The sequence below is a fragment of the Mesoplodon mirus genome (genome assembly GCF_964341445.2).
Source record: "Mesoplodon mirus genome assembly, chromosome: 10".
Classification (NCBI taxonomy): Eukaryota; Metazoa; Chordata; class Mammalia; order Artiodactyla; family Ziphiidae; genus Mesoplodon; species Mesoplodon mirus.
Window position 1 is genome coordinate 99,659,562 of NC_138986.1, and position 25,230 is coordinate 99,684,791.

Sequence of the window (25,230 nt, forward strand, 5' to 3'; positions counted from 1 at the left end):
TGGAACATGCTATTTAAGGTTTTAGTTGCCAAATCATCAAGCCTCCCAGACAGAGGCAATAGAGCAAAATGATTACAGAGGCATGGATTTTGATTTGCTCCAGTGTCTTGGGCAAGTCACTTGGCCTCTGTATGTATTTGTACTTATCTGCACTTATCTGTCACTTGGGGGTCATAATTGTACCTGGTCCATGGGTACGTTGTACAAATGATCTGTAAAGTAGTTACAAGAAACCGACACAGAGTAAGCACTCCACAGACATTGGCTATTAGCTATTGGAAATAGTTCTCCGTGAAACAGATGACTTTATCAGTGGATGACTCGGTGGGAGACAGTGAATCACAGAATCACAGCATGTTGAAAGTGACCTAGTTCACACTCTTATGTGAAAAGAAGAAAAGTGTGCATGGGTAGAAAATGTCTGAAACTTTACCTAACAAATAGTTCATCATGTTAGCATGGAGGATTAGAATAAATCAGGAAAGGAGGAAAGAAAAACTTGAGTGTCATTCAATTTCTCTATCATTTGTGTTTCTACACTGAGACTCTGAATACACTGGAAGTGCAATTTTTTTTAATGTGGCGGGATAAAGGTTTTCAAGTTTTCCTGATCCATCCGTATTATTATCTCAGAATTGCTGGCAGTTCTTGCCATCTTCGGATCTTCACCCATGTGAGTCAGTGGGCCATTCTGGACGGAGGAGATAATAGAGCAGAAGTGAAGTGAGAGGAAAGGAGAGAAAAGATTTTCTCTTTTCTCTTCAAAGAGGAAAGGTCTTTGGAATGGGAACAACTCACAACCAAACTTTGGGGAAAGGATGTGATGGAAAACGAGACAAACATCCTACCCCTGTGATGAGAAGGATTCCCTGGGCTGGATGGAGGGAGGTCACAGGAGGCTGGACAAGGAAACCAACTAGGGAGAAACACACACAAGTGCAGGGCAAACACCCTGAGGCCACTCAGCCTGACTCCATGCAAACATGTGTCCAGCAGCCAGCCCTTCACCTGTGGCTCCCCAGCAAGACAGGTACCTCGGGGGTGCCAACTCATTCTGAGTCCGTTATGCCTGGCCATTCATAAACCACTGTCTAACGTGTGAGGAATAAACTCTCAATGTTTATGAGGAAACTGGGGAAGGAGATTGAAAGGTTACTTAAATGGAAAAAAAAGAAGTTCAGGAAGGCAGGATGGTAGAGAGACAAGAAAAAGACCTTAAAAGATAGAAAGGATTTGCCAAAGAAGAGAAAGAAAAAGAAATGAATCCGAATGGGTTAACCTGCAGCTAGGAAGTTAAGGAAGATTATTGATGGGTGAAGACTATGGAATAAAGTGAATAAAATTTATCAGAAGTTGCTGAGAATATGCTAAGCAGCATGATTATCAAATTATGAATTGGCTGCAATGGCATTCTAGGGGGACACTAGGAAGGGGAAGCAAATGTTCATGAGATGACAGTGGCAGGTAGAAAGTTGTTTCAGGGGAAGATCAGTCTTGCAGAGGGTGTATCAGAGGAGGGCAAGTGTGAGCAAGCAAGGAAATACTAAGTGTATACGGTTCCTTCACTGAGTGCACCCAGCCCCGTGGTCAGCCTTGAGAACAAGCAGGACTTCAGGTACTGGAGCTACATTTCAGTCATCAAGACTTGAGAAGACACCCTTAACTCAGGTCTTCTCTTCAAACTCCATCTTTCCTTCTTGACCTTCATTTGGCCTCTTCCCTTACCCTCAAGCTGTGGACGGAGGCCACAGAGCAAGATGGGTCACTAGTGTCCTCCATCCCCTGGCGACTGTGGTTCACATCAGTGGAGTACCAAAGGCAATAACCAAGTAACAGACACAAGAGTGTATGAAGAAGAAGAGATTCTGATAAGGCTTTCTGTGACAGTGTGGGCCAAGTCGGCTCTATATGGCTGGTATCACGTGAATTATGAGCAGCCTTAGGGGAGAAGTTCTCAGAAGGCTGAGCCTGGCTCTCTAGAGGCTCTGCGTGCTCACAGCCCACTCCAAGACCTCAGTTACAGCTTCGGCCCCCAATATCTCTCCCTCTGCCTGCTCACAGTTTTTGAAGTCTTCTTTCCTCCACATTTCTCTTGAGAGGTGGAGGAGGAAGATGAGCTTCCGGCCAGCTCAGACTCCCCTGGGATCCCAGCAGGATGCCTATCATTAACCTCCCACCTTCTAGGAAGCTCCTAAGATCTTCACATTTGGGGCAGTTCTCATTTCAGCTGTGCTTCAAATTGCTGGCTGGAGACGGCCTGTTGGAAGGTGGCTAAAAGCAAGTAGCAATCCTTCGGGCAGCCTGACCCTTCTCGACTATCAGACATCTTCAGGGATATTCTAGGAAATGTTGTTTGTTCTAGAGAAGGGAGGGAAACAATCCAATTGTCCAATAATGCTTGAATGGAAAATAAATGATGCTATATGCATGTGATCAAATAATATCAAACAGTCAAAAATCAAAGACCTAGATCTATATGGATTCACGTGGATAAATCTTGAAAACATAATATTGATTGCAAGAAAATAAGATAAAGAATGTTAGATTGTGATAACAGGTATGTAAGTATTTAAATATTTAAATCAATTCAACATATTGCTTCTATATAGAGAGATGCAAGAAAATAAACTTTATCCAAAGAACACATTATTTACATTTAATATGCTCATTTATCTAGGAGACCCAAAATAACCCACAGATAAACTAGCAGGAACTAATAAGACGGTTCAACAAGGCACACACATACAAGATCAATAAATTTTAAAAGTCAATCAGGCTCCTCTACACTGGCGATAACAAATTAGAATCTGTAAAAGAAAAATAAGAAAAAAAGAAGATCTAAAAATTGTCACAAGAGCCATATAAATTATTCAGAGCTAAGCATACGTAGAAGGCAATATAACTAACAAACTGAGTACGAACAGATAAACTCCGCCCAACCCAAGGTTAGGAAAAGACTGTTGTTACTTTATGAGAACAGACCCTCTTCTTAAGGAGCAGATCAGTAAGTGAGAGTGAATCAAAGAAACACAGCATTTGAAAAGTCAGCTAGTCCAAGCCTCTTGATCGCACATACAGAAGCTGAAGCCCAGATAGGTTGAGTTACTTGCTAAAGGGCCCAAAGTCCTGACTCAAGGACTAGCATTTTTCACTCAGTCGCAAGACACAATCAAATGCAGTACCTTGGAAAGAGATGGGGAAAAAATGAAGAAATCAATTATATAGTTCCTCATCTTTAAGTACAGAAAGAGCCGTGACAAAATTACACGTATTGAGGGAAAATTGAAGTGCAGAGTTTAAAATGTCAATAATCCACAGGGAAACTGGAGACCATTTAAAATATTCATATTAAATCTCTCTAGAAAAGACTTTAAAAGATCTCCAATCAAAATGTGAATTTTATAATAGACATGGTATGATACAATTTATAATAGATATGGTATGAACCTTTCCCTTTCACGGGAAAGCTTCGGCTGGGAAAAAGGAATTGTTCTTGAAAATGGGGCCTGTGCTACTGCAGACACTGTGCTCAACCTAGGTCCACCGAATGCTCTGATGTCATCACTGAGGTCACAGAATTCCACTGTGTGCCTGGCAACCTTGCAAACATAACAGCCCTGGTGAGCACTAGGCAGTACTGCTGGTTCACTAAGTGGTACAAGTTTTTCAGCCATTTAGGAGACTTGACCATTTTTATTTGTATTGAATCATTTCAACGGATTGCCCAAGAGCCAAGAAGGGCCAACCTGTAGGGAAGAGGAGGAGTTGGACATCTCTTGAGGCATCTTCTAAGGGAGACTTCTAGTTGGTACGATGGAACGGCGACAAAAGAGGAAACATCTGGAAAATGAAGAGTCCCAGGAAACTGCCGAGAACGGAGGAGGTATGTGGTGGGCAACTTGTCTGGGGCACATGGGTTTCTGCCAAACTGAACCTTCTCTAGGAAGCGGGGGACTGAGAACGTGTCACTTGTGAAGCATGGAGCGAGAGACCTTGTCTCACTGATGCTGCCGTATCTATCTGGAGGGTCCCTGTGGTGTGAGACGGCACAGAATGGCCAGATGCCCCCTGGGAGATGGGAGGTCAGCTCCGCTGGTCTGAGGACTCTCTCCTGGGGCAGCCGGGCCTGGAGCTTTGTCGGACTCATAGCAGGCTGCATCCTGCTTGCACAGACCTAGAGGTGCAGCTTTTCTCAGTCCCCGATTTCTCTCTTATTCTCTTGGATCTTTCCCTGGGGTCATGAGGTGGGGGATGTGAAGGATGCAAGGATGCTGAGAGAGACCCATGAGTTGCTTGGCCTCTTTTACCAAAGTGGAAAGAGAAGCCCCATGAGTTGAAGGCCCTGTTGAAAAATATCTTGACAAGTGGAATGCACTTTGAAAGAAGATTGTTTGTCTAGGGATGGTGTCATATTGAAAGCAAGGAGGATTTATTCCTTCAACAGGAAGAATTTCCCAAAGGAGATCAAGGGAAGGGAAGGGTTTTCCAGAGACTGAGACCGCGTGAGCGGGGGTGAGAAATGTCCTCATGGTCCTGCGGGGAGCTCTGAGAGCCACGGGCCACGTGGTGCCTGCGTGCATTAAATGTAGGCGAGTAGTCTGCCCTGGGAGAGGGGTGATCACCCCAGAGCTCCAGCTAGAGGCCTCTGCCCCAGATTAGAGCCCAGTAGCTCCTACCAGGCCCAGGGCCCTGGAGACTGTAGGATGGGCCCTGGGAATGGAGCTCTAGACAGCAGGCAGATTTCCAGGCAGTGGCTGGGACAGGCTGGGGAAGGCAATGACTGCCCCTGACCATTCAGAATATTTTGCTCTATGTTCCTGTGTGTGTGTGGGTGTGTGAGTGTGTGTGTGTGTGTGTGTGTGTGTGTGTGTGTGTGTGTGGTAGTGCAGAGAAGAGCGAGATGAATGGGGTTAGAGTGCTTACCAGATATAAAGTCTGCGTGGTAAAGTTCTTGTCACCCTGCCTGGACCTGGCTGACACTCGGTGTACGTAAGAGTGTATACAGAATTCTTGTTAGGGGTGTTTTATGAGACAGTAACTCATACACCCATGTACACTCTGATACAGCAAAAATATCACACACCCCACATATAACTTCCTTACTAAACCACACACAGCACATGGAGGTATATACACGCATCCCTCCTATACTACGTTCTCATACAACCCACCTGTATCACAATCCTCTCCTCCAACACCAAACGCTGGAGATGAGATATGTATATAGACACACACACTATATATATAGGACACACACACACACACACTATATATACATGTATCTCCTCAACTCTTGCACAAACACAGCTAACTTCAGCCATCTCTAAATACCTCTATAAGAACCAGTCACGTGTCATACACACCACACTTATAACACATTCTTGAGTAATGCCAGACCCGCTTTGTACAAACCACAGTAAACCACAGTCTCAGTAACCCATGTCAGGATTGCCAGAGAAAATATGGGCTATCCAGTTCAATTTGAATTCCAGATAAACAACAAGTAAGTTTTCAGTATCCGTATGTCCCACATATTGTATGGGCCCTACTTACACTAAAACTAAGTCAGGCCAAATACTGCATGGGAATACTTACACTAAAAAATTATTCTGGGTTTATCTGAAACTGAAATTTAACTGGGTGCCTTGTATTCTTGTTCGCTAAGTCTGGCAACCCTTATATACTTACCACCAGCTGATGTATTATATATTTATTGTAGTTTTGTTTAGTGTGTGTCTTCCCCTAGTAGAATGTGCAGCGTTACCAAAGACTACAACCATGGAAGAGTGCCGGATACACAGGAGTAGCTGCTTACTGAATCTTGGTGAATGAATGAATGAACACGCACCATAAATACAAGCCACACCATGTAATGAGGAAAAGTTACATGTCCCAGAATTCCTGACTTGTGAACAGAAACCATGCACACAAAGGCCACAGACACAGATAGACACGTCTGCACTGTGCTCCCCATGCCAACCCCACACTTACCACAGACTTAACTGATACACATCACTCACTCTTCCCACACACTCACAGTCACCACCGAGGCCTACATTACCAACTAGACAGTGAGAGAATAAGTAATGATTGGAATTAAATCCTGGAGGATCGACTGGGAACCACACTCTCAACTGTGTGTATTCACTGCACCTGACACGTGTCACACACTCAGTAAATATTTGTGGACAGAGGACTGATGAACCCACCCTGAGCCTTTCATTCCTCCCTCAGGACTCTCGAAGTCACAAGAGGATCCCCCTCGGCTTGGATCCACTGTGGTGGCCCAAGGCTGCAGCCCAGGGGCAGGGGAGGTCTCCTCTGCCTCTAAATACTTCTTCTGTACTTCTACTCTGCACAAGCTCAGCTACGCTGGTAAGGGCGCGGGGCTCCTCAGGTGAGGGGGTGCTTGGCTGTGAGGCAGGAGGCACACAGATCCCAGGGAGGCTGAGAGGAAACCCAGGGTCATCAGAGGTGATGAGGGCTCTGTGGAGGAGCCTGGGCAGGATGGCTGAGCTGTTCCGAGGGCGTGGATGCCAGCTGAGTCTGGGGGTGTGTGTGTGAATACTGCTACTACCATGGTGGGGAAGTCAAGGAGCAGGGGCCGGAAAGGTCTGGGCTTGAGGTGGAGGGAAGAGGGACCAGATTAAGCATCTTCAGAGGAAAATGTAGGCTTTGTCTTTGCCTTTGCTTCCAGAGAAGGACAGAGTTCTGCATCATACACCTCCAGCCTGAGAGCAGGACCATCCAGCTCAGGTGCACACAGCTCACACATACACGCGCCCTCCAGGCACAGCCCTTCTCAGTGCACATCAACCCCAAGCACGTGCTCCACAGTACTCTCCTGCACCACAGCCCCATTCCACAAGGAATGCACCACCGATATTCCCAAACTCACACTCCTCGTCGTACACGCATCCAGCCGCATCCCTCACATACTACAGCCCTCACCACCATACTCCACACCCCTGTATACAGACACCGCTCCAGTATCCCCCCCACGCACATGAAAAGCCCACAGATGACACCCGATACACCACTCCGTCCTACGGCCAACAGACACCAAGCTCACGACATAGCTATGTCGTGCCAATGTCCCTCTCTCGTCTACCACACCTGCTCCCTCAGCTTCCGGCATGGCCCATGCATGTTATTATGATTTTCATTTCCTTTTTCAGGAATCCGGAGATTTCATCGAGACACTGCCCAGCCTAGACCACCCCTAGCCCAGGATCAGGAAGAAGGAGAGACCGCTTCCCCATCACACTGTGTCTCCTCCTCACCCTCTTCACCCTGTAAGAACTATCTGCACCCAGACAAAGAGGAAAGGGGCATGAAAATATACTACATGCAGGTACAAATGAACAAGGGTGTCACTGTCTCCTGGAAGACAAAGAAACCCTTGGAGTTGCCTGAAAAGCAGCTGAGGATAGAAGAAGTGACCCTTCCTGAGGATGTGTGTGCAGTAGCCACTGACCCCTCTTCTGATGTGTCCACCGAAAGCCTCCTGTCTGACAGTGAGCCCACTGGGGAGGAGAAAGAGTATGAGGAAAGAGCAGAGCTAGGCAGCCCATCAGGGCCACCTGCCGTCGAGGAGAGACCCAGCGCCAAGACAGCGGACTGGATGCTGACCATGGAGACCGGCTTCAGGTGCATGGCCTGCTGCCGGGTCCTCCCCACCTTGGACATCCTCCAGCAGCACGTGAAGTTCGGCGTCCTGCAGGGCTTCAGCTGCCGTGTCTTTCATCTCAACATGGCCCAGTGGATGGGCAATGTGGAATCAGAGAACACCCCTGAGGAGGAGGAGGAGGAGGAGGAGGAGGAGGAGGAGGAGGATGAAGAGAAGCAAGAAGAAAAGGAGAATGAGGGAGAGCAGCCCACGGGGGAAGGCCCCAGCCCAAAGAGACCCCGCAGGCAGGGTCTTTTCTCTCCTTTGAGTTCCAAACAGCAACTGAGATTCATGGGACAGAAGATCCTGGAAGACGGTGTGGCCGTCCCTTGGAAGAGGTAAGGCTTGAGGCTGGCAGTCTTCTGAGCCTATGTCACGAGGGCCCAGAGGAGTCTAAGGGAAGGGGCCGCACACATGTGCTGGTTTACCTAATGGCTCTGCAGTTGCATCAAATGGGACACACCCAGCACTAACAAAGGCATTGACCTCTGTTGACGTAAACAAGAAGGTGGAGCCTTTTCCTAGTTTTCTCAGGGTCTGCACGATGGACCTCAACTCTTAGAGGACGTACTGCCAGCAGCTCCTTCTCGGCAGAGAGAGCCAGGAGTGGTCTCAAGAGAGGACAGGGGCCCTTGCAGGACCAGAACTTTGAGGTCTGAGAGCCTTGGGCCTGAGCCGAGATCTCACCCTGACCACTGGACCTAGCCTTCTGTGACAAAGGGGAATAGGAAAGAGAGTCACGTGGAAATGAGGTCCCCCAAGATATGGAAATGTTCCAGAACCTTCGTGGCGTGGTAGTTGATCTGGAGCCAAGCTCACTGTGGTGTGTGTGGCTCTGAGCATTAAGGCAATGCTGGAGGGTAACCCTGACCAGCAGAGCTTGGAGTGCTTCTTGTCTCTTCCTGTTCTACCTCATTTGCTTTATCCCTTCCAGGGAGAAGAAAGGACCCTCGGGAGAGTAGCAGACAGAATGCCGTGGTCTGAAGGAGGATGAAGGGACCGGCACTCAGTCTAACATCATATGACAATAGAAGCGTCCTATGCAATAAAGGGCATTTTCCAAACCTTTCCTGGAGCTTTGATTTAATGACATTTTTCTATCTATGCATCTATCTGTCAGCTACATCTGTATCTTTCAAGGTTTGTGAACAAGCTTTCACATAAGCACTAGAGACGTCCGCCAGAATTTTCCCGAAGAGGCCTGCAAATTGCTGGGGACTCCTCACAAATAGGGAACGGCCATAACCCCTGCCACACAGACTCTGCGCGTGGCCCTCCTGACGTACTCCCACTCTCTCTCTGAATTTCCCAACGTCTGAGATGAGGGTGCTGGCTGGAGGCAATGATCACGTGCAGGCTGAATCTTCTCCAGATTCTGATTCTCTTCCTGGGCATATCGTCCTCAAGCACAGTCTCCATGTCCCTGGCCACACTGATCTCTCTCCTTCAGTCCTTCCCTCCCTCCCTCTCCTGCCTCCCAGTGCAGAGAATACTTTTTTGCATTTGAGACGACATTTATTTTTTGTTCACAGAATTCTCACCTGTTTTACTGTGGCCTCCGTTGTGAACATTCCAAAGCTGAGAATTTTCTTTTTTTCTCCCTCATTTCTGCTGAGTCTTTACCTTCCTAATGCAGTGAACTCAGAGTGCCTAGCTGACTGGATGGGGAAAAAGATCCAGGGAGCAAAGAGAAATAATAAAAGAATATATCAGTTAATTTTTCATAGTGTTATCCAACTATATATTTTTTAAATTTTGGAATAATATTAGGAATCTTCTCTTTATAAAAAACTGAATTATTGGGCTTCCCTGGTGGAGCAGTAGTTAAGAATATGCCTGCGAATGCAGGGGACATGGGTTCGAGCCCTGGTCTGGGAAGATCCCACGTGCCACGGAGTAACTAAGCCCGCGCGCCACAACTACTGAGCCTGCGCTCTAGAGCCCGTGTGCCACATCAACCGAGCCCACGTGCCACGACTACGGAAGCCTGCGTGCCTAGAGCCCATGCTCCGCAACAAGACAAGCCACTGCAATGAGAAGCCCGTGCACCACAGCCAAGAGGAGCCCCGGCTCACTGCAACTAGAGAATGCCCGCTAGCAACAACAAAGACCCAATGCAGCCCAAAATAAATTAATTAATTTTAAAAAATTGAATTAGTTTCAAGGGTACAATGTATAAAAGTACAATAAAAGCCCCCCTTCATAACCCCCCAACCCCACTCTCAAGATGGAATAGATATGCTGTGATACAATTTATAGTCGTAGTACTACTACTCCTCCCACCACATCCGAAATCCTCTGAGCCAGGTGCAGCAGCTTCCTTTCACAATGCTAGGACCCGCCACAAGACAGATGATAATCCCTTTGGACATTTCAAGGAGCGGCACAAGGCAACAGTACCTGGGAAATGCCACTGACAGCTCAGAATATCCATGGCATTTCTAGAGCCTCGGCACTGCTCTCGCTCTGGGAATGAAGGTCCAAAAAGCACATCGGAGAATGTTCATAGTTGTAAACAAGCTCCACCTTTGAAACACAATCTACATAGAACCACATATACAAGCCTGCACAATGGATGAAGCCAAGGTCTCCTCCATGATTTCCCTTCTGACCACCTTATTGTCTCCTCAACCATAAAAGGTGAACTTGAAACTCAGGACCTTGCCTTGTCACCAGAAACATCCAAGCTTGGATCAGTCTTTCTAAGACCAGATACTTGCTCTCTGAACTATTAGAGACTTGTCACATACACACAGGTAGAACAGGATTATTTCTATCTACCTGGGGACCTGGAGTCTTTCACATTGCTCCTGTTAAAACTCTCACAACAGCAAAACTTTACCTACAAAGGGTTCAAGCTATGACACTCCCAATTTCCACAAACCTCCTCAGCTCTTGTGAGTCACATGCAGCCAATTCCAGGAATTGGAAACATGGTTGTGAGGATGAAACTGACTTTGGGGCTCCCCTTGGATATGGTCTTCCAGAGTTACCAAAAGGCCATTAAGAGGAAGGTTTACCCCACCTCAGGAAAACCCGAGGCAGTACTTGCAGTCAAGGGCTGGCCATGGCTTCTGAGCTACATCCAAAAAGAATTTCATACTGTACCTGGATCTGCTGAAGCCATTTCTGACTGTCCGAGAGCCAGCATGTACCGCTCCTCAACTGCCTCCATTGTGGATCATCAGTAGGGCTGTCAGATTTAGTAAATAAAAGTACAGGATACCCAGTTAAACTTGAACTTCACATGAATAATAAGTCATTATTTTTAGTATAAGTAGATCCTATGAACTATTTGGGGCATACTTATCTTAAAAATATACTTGTTGTTTCTCTGACATTCATATTTAACTAAACAGCCTCTATTTTATCTGTCAACCCTACCCTTCAGAAATGATGGAGGCTCATAGAGATCCAGGAGACGCCTCAGCGCCTCCTCAGCTTTTATTTCTACGTCCTGGACAGCGAGCACGCACCTTCCACTCCCAGTCATTGGCTAGAATGGAGGATATTCTCTGTTTTAGAGCTTTTTCTACTTGTCATTGTTATTATCTTCCTTATTTTAAAGAGATGTTTATTTTCTCCCAAACTTAATAGCTCATCCAAAAGTATTTCAAAGTTCATTAGACAAGGGAAAAACAACATGGTTCTGAAAAGTGAAGGAAACCGCCTGGTGTTTAGTCAAGAAGTAGTAGGGAGATTGAAAAAGCCAAACTTAATAAGCAAATCTCTCCAAGGGTATTTTCAGAGCTTGATACCCTCCCACACCCTGAAAATATTATTACATCAAGAATGTAGAACTGCTAACCAAATGTAAGGCTCCCATATGATTCTATCAAACTGAGGATGCTTCTTTACTAAGCAGTGAGCACACTTGCTGCCCCAGGGACCTTGGCAGTTGCAACGTAGGGCTCTTCCCTTTGGGATGGAAACAGCAAGTTTTCCTGTGGTCTACACACTGGCCCCCAAAATACTACACTCCCAATACTTGTCAACTTTAAGTATTTTTCTACATATCTCCATTTTTCTGTTACTATTTGGACTACATCCTAGACTTGACACTACGTAAATTGCATTCAAGAAGCTATTTTTAAAAGTTGGTAGGAAACCTTAAATCTATAGCTTGCAGTCCCTGGCTTACTTTCATCCAGGTGCATAAGGGTTTTCAAAAGTAGTCAGGTTAGTTACCCCATATCACAGCCCCACGCTTGTGTCACAGGTATAAAAATGGAACATGCTATTTAAGGTTTTAGTTGCCAAATCATCAAGCCTCCCAGACAGAGGCAATAGAGCAAAATGATTACAGAGGCATGGATTTTGATTTGCTCCAGTGTCTTGGGCAAGTCACTTGGCCTCTGTATGTATTTGTACTTATCTGCACTTATCTGTCACTTGGGGGTCATAATTGTACCTGGTCCATGGGTACGTTGTACAAATGATCTGTAAAGTAGTTACAAGAAACCGACACAGAGTAAGCACTCCACAGACATTGGCTATTAGCTATTGGAAATAGTTCTCCGTGAAACAGATGACTTTATCAGTGGATGACTCGGTGGGAGACAGTGAATCACAGAATCACAGCATGTTGAAAGTGACCTAGTTCACACTCTTATGTGAAAAGAAGAAAAGTGTGCATGGGTAGAAAATGTCTGAAACTTTACCTAACAAATAGTTCATCATGTTAGCATGGAGGATTAGAATAAATCAGGAAAGGAGGAAAGAAAAACTTGAGTGTCATTCAATTTCTCTATCATTTGTGTTTCTACACTGAGACTCTGAATACACTGGAAGTGCAATTTTTTTTAATGTGGCGGGATAAAGGTTTTCAAGTTTTCCTGATCCATCCGTATTATTATCTCAGAATTGCTGGCAGTTCTTGCCATCTTCGGATCTTCACCCATGTGAGTCAGTGGGCCATTCTGGACGGAGGAGATAATAGAGCAGAAGTGAAGTGAGAGGAAAGGAGAGAAAAGATTTTCTCTTTTCTCTTCAAAGAGGAAAGGTCTTTGGAATGGGAACAACTCACAACCAAACTTTGGGGAAAGGATGTGATGGAAAACGAGACAAACATCCTACCCCTGTGATGAGAAGGATTCCCTGGGCTGGATGGAGGGAGGTCACAGGAGGCTGGACAAGGAAACCAACTAGGGAGAAACACACACAAGTGCAGGGCAAACACCCTGAGGCCACTCAGCCTGACTCCATGCAAACATGTGTCCAGCAGCCAGCCCTTCACCTGTGGCTCCCCAGCAAGACAGGTACCTCGGGGGTGCCAACTCATTCTGAGTCCGTTATGCCTGGCCATTCATAAACCACTGTCTAACGTGTGAGGAATAAACTCTCAATGTTTATGAGGAAACTGGGGAAGGAGATTGAAAGGTTACTTAAATGGAAAAAAAAGAAGTTCAGGAAGGCAGGATGGTAGAGAGACAAGAAAAAGACCTTAAAAGATAGAAAGGATTTGCCAAAGAAGAGAAAGAAAAAGAAATGAATCCGAATGGGTTAACCTGCAGCTAGGAAGTTAAGGAAGATTATTGATGGGTGAAGACTATGGAATAAAGTGAATAAAATTTATCAGAAGTTGCTGAGAATATGCTAAGCAGCATGATTATCAAATTATGAATTGGCTGCAATGGCATTCTAGGGGGACACTAGGAAGGGGAAGCAAATGTTCATGAGATGACAGTGGCAGGTAGAAAGTTGTTTCAGGGGAAGATCAGTCTTGCAGAGGGTGTATCAGAGGAGGGCAAGTGTGAGCAAGCAAGGAAATACTAAGTGTATACGGTTCCTTCACTGAGTGCACCCAGCCCCGTGGTCAGCCTTGAGAACAAGCAGGACTTCAGGTACTGGAGCTACATTTCAGTCATCAAGACTTGAGAAGACACCCTTAACTCAGGTCTTCTCTTCAAACTCCATCTTTCCTTCTTGACCTTCATTTGGCCTCTTCCCTTACCCTCAAGCTGTGGACGGAGGCCACAGAGCAAGATGGGTCACTAGTGTCCTCCATCCCCTGGCGACTGTGGTTCACATCAGTGGAGTACCAAAGGCAATAACCAAGTAACAGACACAAGAGTGTATGAAGAAGAAGAGATTCTGATAAGGCTTTCTGTGACAGTGTGGGCCAAGTCGGCTCTATATGGCTGGTATCACGTGAATTATGAGCAGCCTTAGGGGAGAAGTTCTCAGAAGGCTGAGCCTGGCTCTCTAGAGGCTCTGCGTGCTCACAGCCCACTCCAAGACCTCAGTTACAGCTTCGGCCCCCAATATCTCTCCCTCTGCCTGCTCACAGTTTTTGAAGTCTTCTTTCCTCCACATTTCTCTTGAGAGGTGGAGGAGGAAGATGAGCTTCCGGCCAGCTCAGACTCCCCTGGGATCCCAGCAGGATGCCTATCATTAACCTCCCACCTTCTAGGAAGCTCCTAAGATCTTCACATTTGGGGCAGTTCTCATTTCAGCTGTGCTTCAAATTGCTGGCTGGAGACGGCCTGTTGGAAGGTGGCTAAAAGCAAGTAGCAATCCTTCGGGCAGCCTGACCCTTCTCGACTATCAGACATCTTCAGGGATATTCTAGGAAATGTTGTTTGTTCTAGAGAAGGGAGGGAAACAATCCAATTGTCCAATAATGCTTGAATGGAAAATAAATGATGCTATATGCATGTGATCAAATAATATCAAACAGTCAAAAATCAAAGACCTAGATCTATATGGATTCACGTGGATAAATCTTGAAAACATAATATTGATTGCAAGAAAATAAGATAAAGAATGTTAGATTGTGATAACAGGTATGTAAGTATTTAAATATTTAAATCAATTCAACATATTGCTTCTATATAGAGAGATGCAAGAAAATAAACTTTATCCAAAGAACACATTATTTACATTTAATATGCTCATTTATCTAGGAGACCCAAAATAACCCACAGATAAACTAGCAGGAACTAATAAGACGGTTCAACAAGGCACACACATACAAGATCAATAAATTTTAAAAGTCAATCAGGCTCCTCTACACTGGCGATAACAAATTAGAATCTGTAAAAGAAAAATAAGAAAAAAAGAAGATCTAAAAATTGTCACAAGAGCCATATAAATTATTTAGAGCTAAGCATACGTAGAAGGCAATATAACTAACAAACTGAGTACGAACAGATAAACTCCGCCCAACCCAAGGTTAGGAAAAGACTGTTGTTACTTTATGAGAACAGACCCTCTTCTTAAGGAGCAGATCAGTAAGTGAGAGTGAATCAAAGAAACACAGCATTTGAAAAGTCAGCTAGTCCAAGCCTCTTGATCGCACATACAGAAGCTGAAGCCCAGATAGGTTGAGTTACTTGCTAAAGGGCCCAAAGTCCTGACTCAAGGACTAGCATTTTTCACTCAGTCGCAAGACACAATCAAATGCAGTACCTTGGAAAGAGATGGGGAAAAAATGAAGAAATCAATTATATAGTTCCTCATCTTTAAGTACAGAAAGAGCCGTGACAAAATTACACGTATTGAGGGAAAATTGAAGTGCAGAGTTTAAAATGTCAATAATCCACAGGGAAACTGGAGACCATTTAAAATATTCATATTAAATCTCTCTAGAAAAGACATTAAAAGATCTCCAATCAAAATGTGAATTTTATAATAGACATGGTATGATACAATTTATAATAGATATGGTATGAACCTTTCCCTTTCACGGGAAAGCTTCGGCTGGGAAAAAGGAATTGTTCTTGAAAATGGGGCCTGTGCTACTGCAGACACTGTGCTCAACCTAGGTCCACCGAATGCTCTGATGTCATCACTGAGGTCACAGAATTCCACTGTGTGCCTGGCAACCTTGCAAACATAACAGCCCTGGTGAGCACTAGGCAGTACTGCTGGTTCACTAAGTGGTACAAGTTTTTCAGCCATTTAGGAGACTTGACCATTTTTATTTGTATTGAATCATTTCAACGGATTGCCCAAGAGCCAAGAAGGGCCAACCTGTAGGGAAGAGGAGGAGTTGGACATCTCTTGAGGCATCTTCTAAGGGAGACTTCTAGTTGGTACGATGGAACGGCGACAAAAGAGGAAACATCTGGAAAATGAAGAGTCCCAGGAAACTGCCGAGAACGGAGGAGGTATGTGGTGGGCAACTTGTCTGGGGCACATGGGTTTCTGCCAAACTGAACCTTCTCTAGGAAGCGGGGGACTGAGAACGTGTCACTTGTGAAGCATGGAGCGAGAGACCTTGTCTCACTGATGCTGCCGTATCTATCTGGAGGGTCCCTGTGGTGTGAGACGGCACAGAATGGCCAGATGCCCCCTGGGAGATGGGAGGTCAGCTCCGCTGGTCTGAGGACTCTCTCCTGGGGCAGCCGGGCCTGGAGCTTTGTCGGACTCATAGCAGGCTGCATCCTGCTTGCACAGACCTAGAGGTGCAGCTTTTCTCAGTCCCCGATTTCTCTCTTATTCTCTTGGATCTTTCCCTGGGGTCATGAGGTGGGGGATGTGAAGGATGCAAGGATGCTGAGAGAGACCCATGAGTTGCTTGGCCTCTTTTACCAAAGTGGAAAGAGAAGCCCCATGAGTTGAAGGCCCTGTTGAAAAATATCTTGACAAGTGGAATGCACTTTGAAAGAAGATTGTTTGTCTAGGGATGGTGTCATATTGAAAGCAAGGAGGATTTATTCCTTCAACAGGAAGAATTTCCCAAAGGAGATCAAGGGAAGGGAAGGGTTTTCCAGAGACTGAGACCGCGTGAGCGGGGGTGAGAAATGTCCTCATGGTCCTGCGGGGAGCTCTGAGAGCCACGGGCCACGTGGTGCCTGCGTGCATTAAATGTAGGCGAGTAGTCTGCCCTGGGAGAGGGGTGATCACCCCAGAGCTCCAGCTAGAGGCCTCTGCCCCAGATTAGAGCCCAGTAGCTCCTACCAGGCCCAGGGCCCTGGAGACTGTAGGATGGGCCCTGGGAATGGAGCTCTAGACAGCAGGCAGATTTCCAGGCAGTGGCTGGGACAGGCTGGGGAAGGCAATGACTGCCCCTGACCATTCAGAATATTTTGCTCTATGTTCCTGTGTTTGTGTGGGTGTGTGAGTGTGTGTGTGTGTGTGTGTGTGTGTGTGTGTGTGTGTGTGGTAGTGCAGAGAAGAGCGAGATGAATGGGGTTAGAGTGCTTACCAGATATAAAGTCTGCGTGGTAAAGTTCTTGTCACCCTGCCTGGACCTGGCTGACACTCGGTGTACGTAAGAGTGTATACAGAATTCTTGTTAGGGGTGTTTTATGAGACAGTAACTCATACACCCATGTACACTCTGATACAGCAAAAATATCACACACCCCACATATAACTTCCTTACTAAACCACACACAGCACATGGAGGTATATACACGCATCCCTCCTATACTACGTTCTCATACAACCCACCTGTATCACAATCCTCTCCTCCAACACCAAACGCTGGAGATGAGATATGTATATAGACACACACACTATATATATAGGACACACACACACACACACTATATATACATGTATCTCCTCAACTCTTGCACAAACACAGCTAACTTCAGCCATCTCTAAATACCTCTATAAGAACCAGTCACGTGTCATACACACCACACTTATAACACATTCTTGAGTAATGCCAGACCCGCTTTGTACAAACCACAGTAAACCACAGTCTCAGTAACCCATGTCAGGATTGCCAGAGAAAATATGGGCTATCCAGTTCAATTTGAATTCCAGATAAACAACAAGTAAGTTTTCAGTATCCGTATGTCCCACATATTGTATGGGCCCTACTTACACTAAAACTAAGTCAGGCCAAATACTGCATGGGAATACTTACACTAAAAAATTATTCTGGGTTTATCTGAAACTGAAATTTAACTGGGTGCCTTGTATTCTTGTTCGCTAAGTCTGGCAACCCTTATATACTTACCACCAGCTGATGTATTATATATTTATTGTAGTTTTGTTTAGTGTGTGTCTTCCCCTAGTAGAATGTGCAGCGTTACCAAAGACTACAACAATGGAAGAGTGCCGGATACACAGGAGTAGCTGCTTACTGAATCTTGGTGAATGAATGAATGAACACGCACCATAAATACAAGCCACACCATGTAATGAGGAAAAGTTACATGTCCCAGAATTCCTGACTTGTGAACAGAAACCATGCACACAAAGGCCACAGACACAGATAGACACGTCTGCACTGTGCTCCCCATGCCAACCCCACACTTACCACAGACTTAACTGATACACATCACTCACTCTTCCCACACACTCACAGTCACCACCGAGGCCTACATTACCAACTAGACAGTGAGAGAATAAGTAATGATTGGAATTAAATCCTGGAGGATCGACTGGGAACCACACTCTCAACTGTGTGTATTCACTGCACCTGACAGGTGTCACACACTCAGTAAATATTTGTGGACAGAGGACTGATGAACCCACCCTGAGCCTTTCATTCCTCCCTCAGGACTCTCGAAGTCACAAGAGGATCCCCCTCGGCTTGGATCCACTGTGGTGGCCCAAGGCTGCAGCCCAGGGGCAGGGGAGGTCTCCTCTGCCTCTAAATACTTCTTCTGTACTTCTACTCTGCACAAGCTCAGCTACGCTGGTAAGGGCGCGGGGCTCCTCAGGTGAGGGGGTGCTTGGCTGTGAGGCAGGAGGCACACAGATCCCAGGGAGGCTGAGAGGAAACCCAGGGTCATCAGAGGTGATGAGGGCTCTGTGGAGGAGCCTGGGCAGGATGGCTGAGCTGTTCCGAGGGCGTGGATGCCAGCTGAGTCTGGGGGTGTGTGTGTGAATACTGCTACTACCATGGTGGGGAAGTCAAGGAGCAGGGGCCGGAAAGGTCTGGGCTTGAGGTGGAGGGAAGAGGGACCAGATTAAGCATCTTCAGAGGAAAATGTAGGCTTTGTCTTTGCCTTTGCTTCCAGAGAAGGACAGAGTTCTGCATCATACACCTCCAGCCTGAGAGCAGGACCATCCAGCTCAGGTGCACACAGCTCACACATACACGCGCCCTCCAGGCACAGCCCTTCTCAGTGCACATCAACCCCAAGCACGTGCTCCACAGTACTCTCCTGCACCACAGCCCCATTCCACAAGGAATGCACCACCGATATTCCCAAACTCACACTCCTCGTCGTACACGCATCCAGCCGCATCCCTCACATACTACAGCCCTCACCACCATACTCCACACCCCTGTATACAGACACCGCTCCAGTATCCCCCCCACGCACATGAAAAGCCCACAGATGACACCCGATACACCACTCCGTCCTACGGCCAACAGACACCAAGCTCACGACATAGCTATGTCGTGCCAATGTCCCTCTCTCGTCTACCACACCTGCTCCCTCAGCTTCCGGCATGGCCCATGCATGTTATTATGATTTTCATTTCCTTTTTCAGGAATCCGGAGATTTCATCGAGACACTGCCCAGCCTAGACCACCCCTAGCCCAGGATCAGGAAGAAGGAGAGACCGCTTCCCCATCACACTGTGTCTCCTCCTCACCCTCTTCACCCTGTAAGAACTATCTGCACCCAGACAAAGAGGAAAGGGGCATGAAAATATACTACATGCAGGTACAAATGAACAAGGGTGTCACTGTCTCCTGGAAGACAAAGAAACCCTTGGAGTTGCCTGAAAAGCAGCTGAGGATAGAAGAAGTGACCCTTCCTGAGGATGTGTGTGCAGTAGCCACTGACCCCTCTTCTGATGTGTCCACCGAAAGCCTCCTGTCTGACAGTGAGCCCACTGGGGAGGAGAAAGAGTATGAGGAAAGAGCAGAGCTAGGCAGCCCATCAGGGCCACCTGCCGTCGAGGAGAGACCCAGCGCCAAGACAGCGGACTGGATGCTGACCATGGAGACCGGCTTCAGGTGCATGGCCTGCTGCCGGGTCCTCCCCACCTTGGACATCCTCCAGCAGCACGTGAAGTTCGGCGTCCTGCAGGGCTTCAGCTGCCGTGTCTTTCATCTCAACATGGCCCAGTGGATGGGCAATGTGGAATCAGAGAACACCCCTGAGGAGGAGGAGGAGGAGGAGGAGGAGGAGGAGGAGGAGGAGGAGGATGAAGAGAAGCAAGAAGAAAAGGAGAATGAGGGAGAGCAGCCCACGGGGGAAGGCCCCAGCCCAAAGAGACCCCGCAGGCAGGGTCTTTTCTCTCCTTTGAGTTCCAAACAGCAACTGAGATTCATGGGACAGAAGATCCTGGAAGACGGTGTGGCCGTCCCTTGGAAGAGGTAAGGCTTGAGGCTGGCAGTCTTCTGAGCCTATGTCACGAGGGCCCAGAGGAGTCTAAGGGAAGGGGCCGCACACATGTGCTGGTTGACCTAATGGCTCTGCAGTTGCATCAAATGGGACACACCCAGCACTAACAAAGGCATTGACCTCTGTTGACGTAAACAAGAAGGTGGAGCCTTTTCCTAGTTTTCTCAGGGTCTGCACGATGGACCTCAACTCTTAGAGGACGTACTGCCAGCAGCTCCTTCTCGGCAGAGAGAGCCAGGAGTGGTCTCAAGAGAGGACAGGGGCCCTTGCAGGACCAGAACTTTGAGGTCTGAGAGCCTTGGGCCTGAGCCGAGATCTCACCCTGACCACTGGACCTAGCCTTCTGTGACAAAGGGGAATAGGAAAGAGAGTCACGTGGAAATGAGGTCCCCCAAGATATGGAAATGTTCCAGAACCTTCGTGGCGTGGTAGTTGATCTGGAGCCAAGCTCACTGTGGTGTGTGTGGCTCTGAGCATTAAGGCAATGCTGGAGGGTAACCCTGACCAGCAGAGCTTGGAGTGCTTCTTGTCTCTTCCTGTTCTACCTCATTTGCTTTATCCCTTCCAGGGAGAAGAAAGGACCCTCGGGAGAGTAGCAGACAGAATGCCGTGGTCTGAAGGAGGATGAAGGGACCGGCACTCAGTCTAACATCATATGACAATAGAAGCGTCCTATGCAATAAAGGGCATTTTCCAAACCTTTCCTGGAGCTTTGATTTAATGACATTTTTCTATCTATGCATCTATCTGTCAGCTACATCTGTATCTTTCAAGGTTTGTGAACAAGCTTTCACATAAGCACTAGAGACGTCCGCCAGAATTTTCCCGAAGAGGCCTGCAAATTGCTGGGGACTCCTCACAAATAGGGAACGGCCATAACCCCTGCCACACAGACTCTGCGCGTGGCCCTCCTGACGTACTCCCACTCTCTCTCTGAATTTCCCAACGTCTGAGATGAGGGTGCTGGCTGGAGGCAATGATCACGTGCAGGCTGAATCTTCTCCAGATTCTGATTCTCTTCCTGGGCATATCGTCCTCAAGCACAGTCTCCATGTCCCTGGCCACACTGATCTCTCTCCTTCAGTCCTTCCCTCCCTCCCTCTCCTGCCTCCCAGTGCAGAGAATACTTTTTTGCATTTGAGACGACATTTATTTTTTGTTCACAGAATTCTCACCTGTTTTACTGTGGCCTCCGTTGTGAACATTCCAAAGCTGAGAATTTTCTTTTTTTCTCCCTCATTTCTGCTGAGTCTTTACCTTCCTAATGCAGTGAACTCAGAGTGCCTAGCTGACTGGATGGGGAAAAAGATCCAGGGAGCAAAGAGAAATAATAAAAGAATATATCAGTTAATTTTTCATAGTGTTATCCAACTATATATTTTTTAAATTTTGGAATAATATTAGGAATCTTCTCTTTATAAAAAACTGAATTATTGGGCTTCCCTGGTGGAGCAGTAGTTAAGAATATGCCTGCGAATGCAGGGGACATGGGTTCGAGCCCTGGTCTGGGAAGATCCCACGTGCCACGGAGTAACTAAGCCCGCGCGCCACAACTACTGAGCCTGCGCTCTAGAGCCCGTGTGCCACATCAACCGAGCCCACGTGCCACGACTACGGAAGCCTGCGTGCCTAGAGCCCATGCTCCGCAACAAGACAAGCCACTGCAATGAGAAGCCCGTGCACCACAGCCAAGAGGAGCCCCGGCTCACTGCAACTAGAGAATGCCCGCTAGCAACAACAAAGACCCAATGCAGCCCAAAATAAATTAATTAATTTTAAAAAATTGAATTAGTTTCAAGGGTACAATGTATAAAAGTACAATAAAAGCCCCCCTTCATAACCCCCCAACCCCACTCTCAAGATGGAATAGATATGCTGTGATACAATTTATAGTCGTAGTACTACTACTCCTCCCACCACATCCGAAATCCTCTGAGCCAGGTGCAGCAGCTTCCTTTCACAATGCTAGGACCCGCCACAAGACAGATGATAATCCCTTTGGACATTTCAAGGAGCGGCACAAGGCAACAGTACCTGGGAAATGCCACTGACAGCTCAGAATATCCATGGCATTTCTAGAGCCTCGGCACTGCTCTCGCTCTGGGAATGAAGGTCCAAAAAGCACATCGGAGAATGTTCATAGTTGTAAACAAGCTCCACCTTTGAAACACAATCTACATAGAACCACATATACAAGCCTGCACAATGGATGAAGCCAAGGTCTCCTCCATGATTTCCCTTCTGACCACCTTATTGTCTCCTCAACCATAAAAGGTGAACTTGAAACTCAGGACCTTGCCTTGTCACCAGAAACATCCAAGCTTGGATCAGTCTTTCTAAGACCAGATACTTGCTCTCTGAACTATTAGAGACTTGTCACATACACACAGGTAGAACAGGATTATTTCTATCTACCTGGGGACCTGGAGTCTTTCACATTGCTCCTGTTAAAACTCTCACAACAGCAAAACTTTACCTACAAAGGGTTCAAGCTATGACACTCCCAATTTCCACAAACCTCCTCAGCTCTTGTGAGTCACATGCAGCCAATTCCAGGAATTGGAAACATGGTTGTGAGGATGAAACTGACTTTGGGGCTCCCCTTGGATATGGTCTTCCAGAGTTACCAAAAGGCCATTAAGAGGAAGGTTTACCCCACCTCAGGAAAACCCGAGGCAGTACTTGCAGTCAAGGGCTGGCCATGGCTTCTGAGCTACATCCAAAAAGAATTTCATACTGTACCTGGATCTGCTGAAGCCATTTCTGACTGTCCGAGAGCCAGCATGTACCGCTCCTCAACTGCCTCCATTGTGGATCATCAGTAGGGCTGTCAGATTTAGTAAATAAAAGTACAGGATACCCAGTTAAACTTGAACTTCACATGAATAATAAGTCATTATTTTTAGTATAAGTAGATCCTATGAACTATTTGGGGCATACTTATCTTAAAAATATACTTGTTGTTTCTCTGACATTCATATTTAACTAAACAGCCTCTATTTTATCTGTCAACCCTACCCTTCAGAAATGATGGAGGCTCATAGAGATCCAGGAGACGCCTCAGCGCCTCCTCAGCTTTTATTTCTACGTCCTGGACAGCGAGCACGCACCTTCCACTCCCAGTCATTGGCTAGAATGGAGGATATTCTCTGTTTTAGAGCTTTTTCTACTTGTCATTGTTATTATCTTCCTTATTTTAAAGAGATGTTTATTTTCTCCCAAACTTAATAGCTCATCCAAAAGTATTTCAAAGTTCATTAGACAAGGGAAAAACAACATGGTTCTGAAAAGTGAAGGAAACCGCCTGGTGTTTAGTCAAGAAGTAGTAGGGAGATTGAAAAAGCCAAACTTAATAAGCAAATCTCTCCAAGGGTATTTTCAGAGCTTGATACCCTCCCACACCCTGAAAATATTATTACATCAAGAATGTAGAACTGCTAACCAAATGTAAGGCTCCCATATGATTCTATCAAACTGAGGATGCTTCTTTACTAAGCAGTGAGCACACTTGCTGCCCCAGGGACCTTGGCAGTTGCAACGTAGGGCTCTTCCCTTTGGGATGGAAACAGCAAGTTTTCCTGTGGTCTACACACTGGCCCCCAAAATACTACACTCCCAATACTTGTCAACTTTAAGTATTTTTCTACATATCTCCATTTTTCTGTTACTATTTGGACTACATCCTAGACTTGACACTACGTAAATTGCATTCAAGAAGCTATTTTTAAAAGTTGGTAGGAAACCTTAAATCTATAGCTTGCAGTCCCTGGCTTACTTTCATCCAGGTGCATAAGGGTTTTCAAAAGTAGTCAGGTTAGTTACCCCATATCACAGCCCCACGCTTGTGTCACAGGTATAAAAATGGAACATGCTATTTAAGGTTTTAGTTGCCAAATCATCAAGCCTCCCAGACAGAGGCAATAGAGCAAAATGATTACAGAGGCATGGATTTTGATTTGCTCCAGTGTCTTGGGCAAGTCACTTGGCCTCTGTATGTATTTGTACTTATCTGCACTTATCTGTCACTTGGGGGTCATAATTGTACCTGGTCCATGGGTACGTTGTACAAATGATCTGTAAAGTAGTTACAAGAAACCGACACAGAGTAAGCACTCCACAGACATTGGCTATTAGCTATTGGAAATAGTTCTCCGTGAAACAGATGACTTTATCAGTGGATGACTCGGTGGGAGACAGTGAATCACAGAATCACAGCATGTTGAAAGTGACCTAGTTCACACTCTTATGTGAAAAGAAGAAAAGTGTGCATCGGTAGAAAATGTCTGAAACTTTACCTAACAAATAGTTCATCATGTTAGCATGGAGGATTAGAATAAATCAGGAAAGGAGGAAAGAAAAACTTGAGTGTCATTCAATTTCTCTATCATTTGTGTTTCTACACTGAGACTCTGAATACACTGGAAGTGCAATTTTTTTTAATGTGGCGGGATAAAGGTTTTCAAGTTTTCCTGATCCATCCGTATTATTATCTCAGAATTGCTGGCAGTTCTTGCCATCTTCGGATCTTCACCCATGTGAGTCAGTGGGCCATTCTGGACGGAGGAGATAATAGAGCAGAAGTGAAGTGAGAGGAAAGGAGAGAAAAGATTTTCTCTTTTCTCTTCAAAGAGGAAAGGTCTTTGGAATGGGAACAACTCACAACCAAACTTTGGGGAAAGGATGTGATGGAAAACGAGACAAACATCCTACCCCTGTGATGAGAAGGATTCCCTGGGCTGGATGGAGGGAGGTCACAGGAGGCTGGACAAGGAAACCAACTAGGGAGAAACACACACAAGTGCAGGGCAAACACCCTGAGGCCACTCAGCCTGACTCCATGCAAACATGTGTCCAGCAGCCAGCCCTTCACCTGTGGCTCCCCAGCAAGACAGGTACCTCGGGGGTGCCAACTCATTCTGAGTCCGTTATGCCTGGCCATTCATAAACCACTGTCTAACGTGTGAGGAATAAACTCTCAATGTTTATGAGGAAACTGGGGAAGGAGATTGAAAGGTTACTTAAATGGAAAAAAAAGAAGTTCAGGAAGGCAGGATGGTAGAGAGACAAGAAAAAGACCTTAAAAGATAGAAAGGATTTGCCAAAGAAGAGAAAGAAAAAGAAATGAATCCGAATGGGTTAACCTGCAGCTAGGAAGTTAAGGAAGATTATTGATGGGTGAAGACTATGGAATAAAGTGAATAAAATTTATCAGAAGTTGCTGAGAATATGCTAAGCAGCATGATTATCAAATTATGAATTGGCTGCAATGGCATTCTAGGGGGACACTAGGAA

At 46.2% G+C, this 25,230-nt stretch overlaps 1 protein-coding gene across 1 annotated transcript in view; it reads left to right on the forward strand.

Annotated features, from left to right (window-relative positions):
• LOC309811209 (uncharacterized protein) overlaps window positions 1-20,720 on the forward strand; it is a gene marked incomplete at both ends in the record, with an annotated part of 481,819 nt that extends 461,099 nt beyond the window's left edge. Inside the window, 2 exons of the mRNA XM_082633797.1 lie at window positions 19,660-19,792; window positions 20,713-20,720. Of these exons, the coding sequence (XP_082489923.1) occupies window positions 19,660-19,792; window positions 20,713-20,720 (141 nt within the window). The remainder of the gene's footprint in view (window positions 1-19,659; window positions 19,793-20,712) is intronic.
• Between the last annotated feature and the right edge of the window lie 4,510 nt (window positions 20,721-25,230).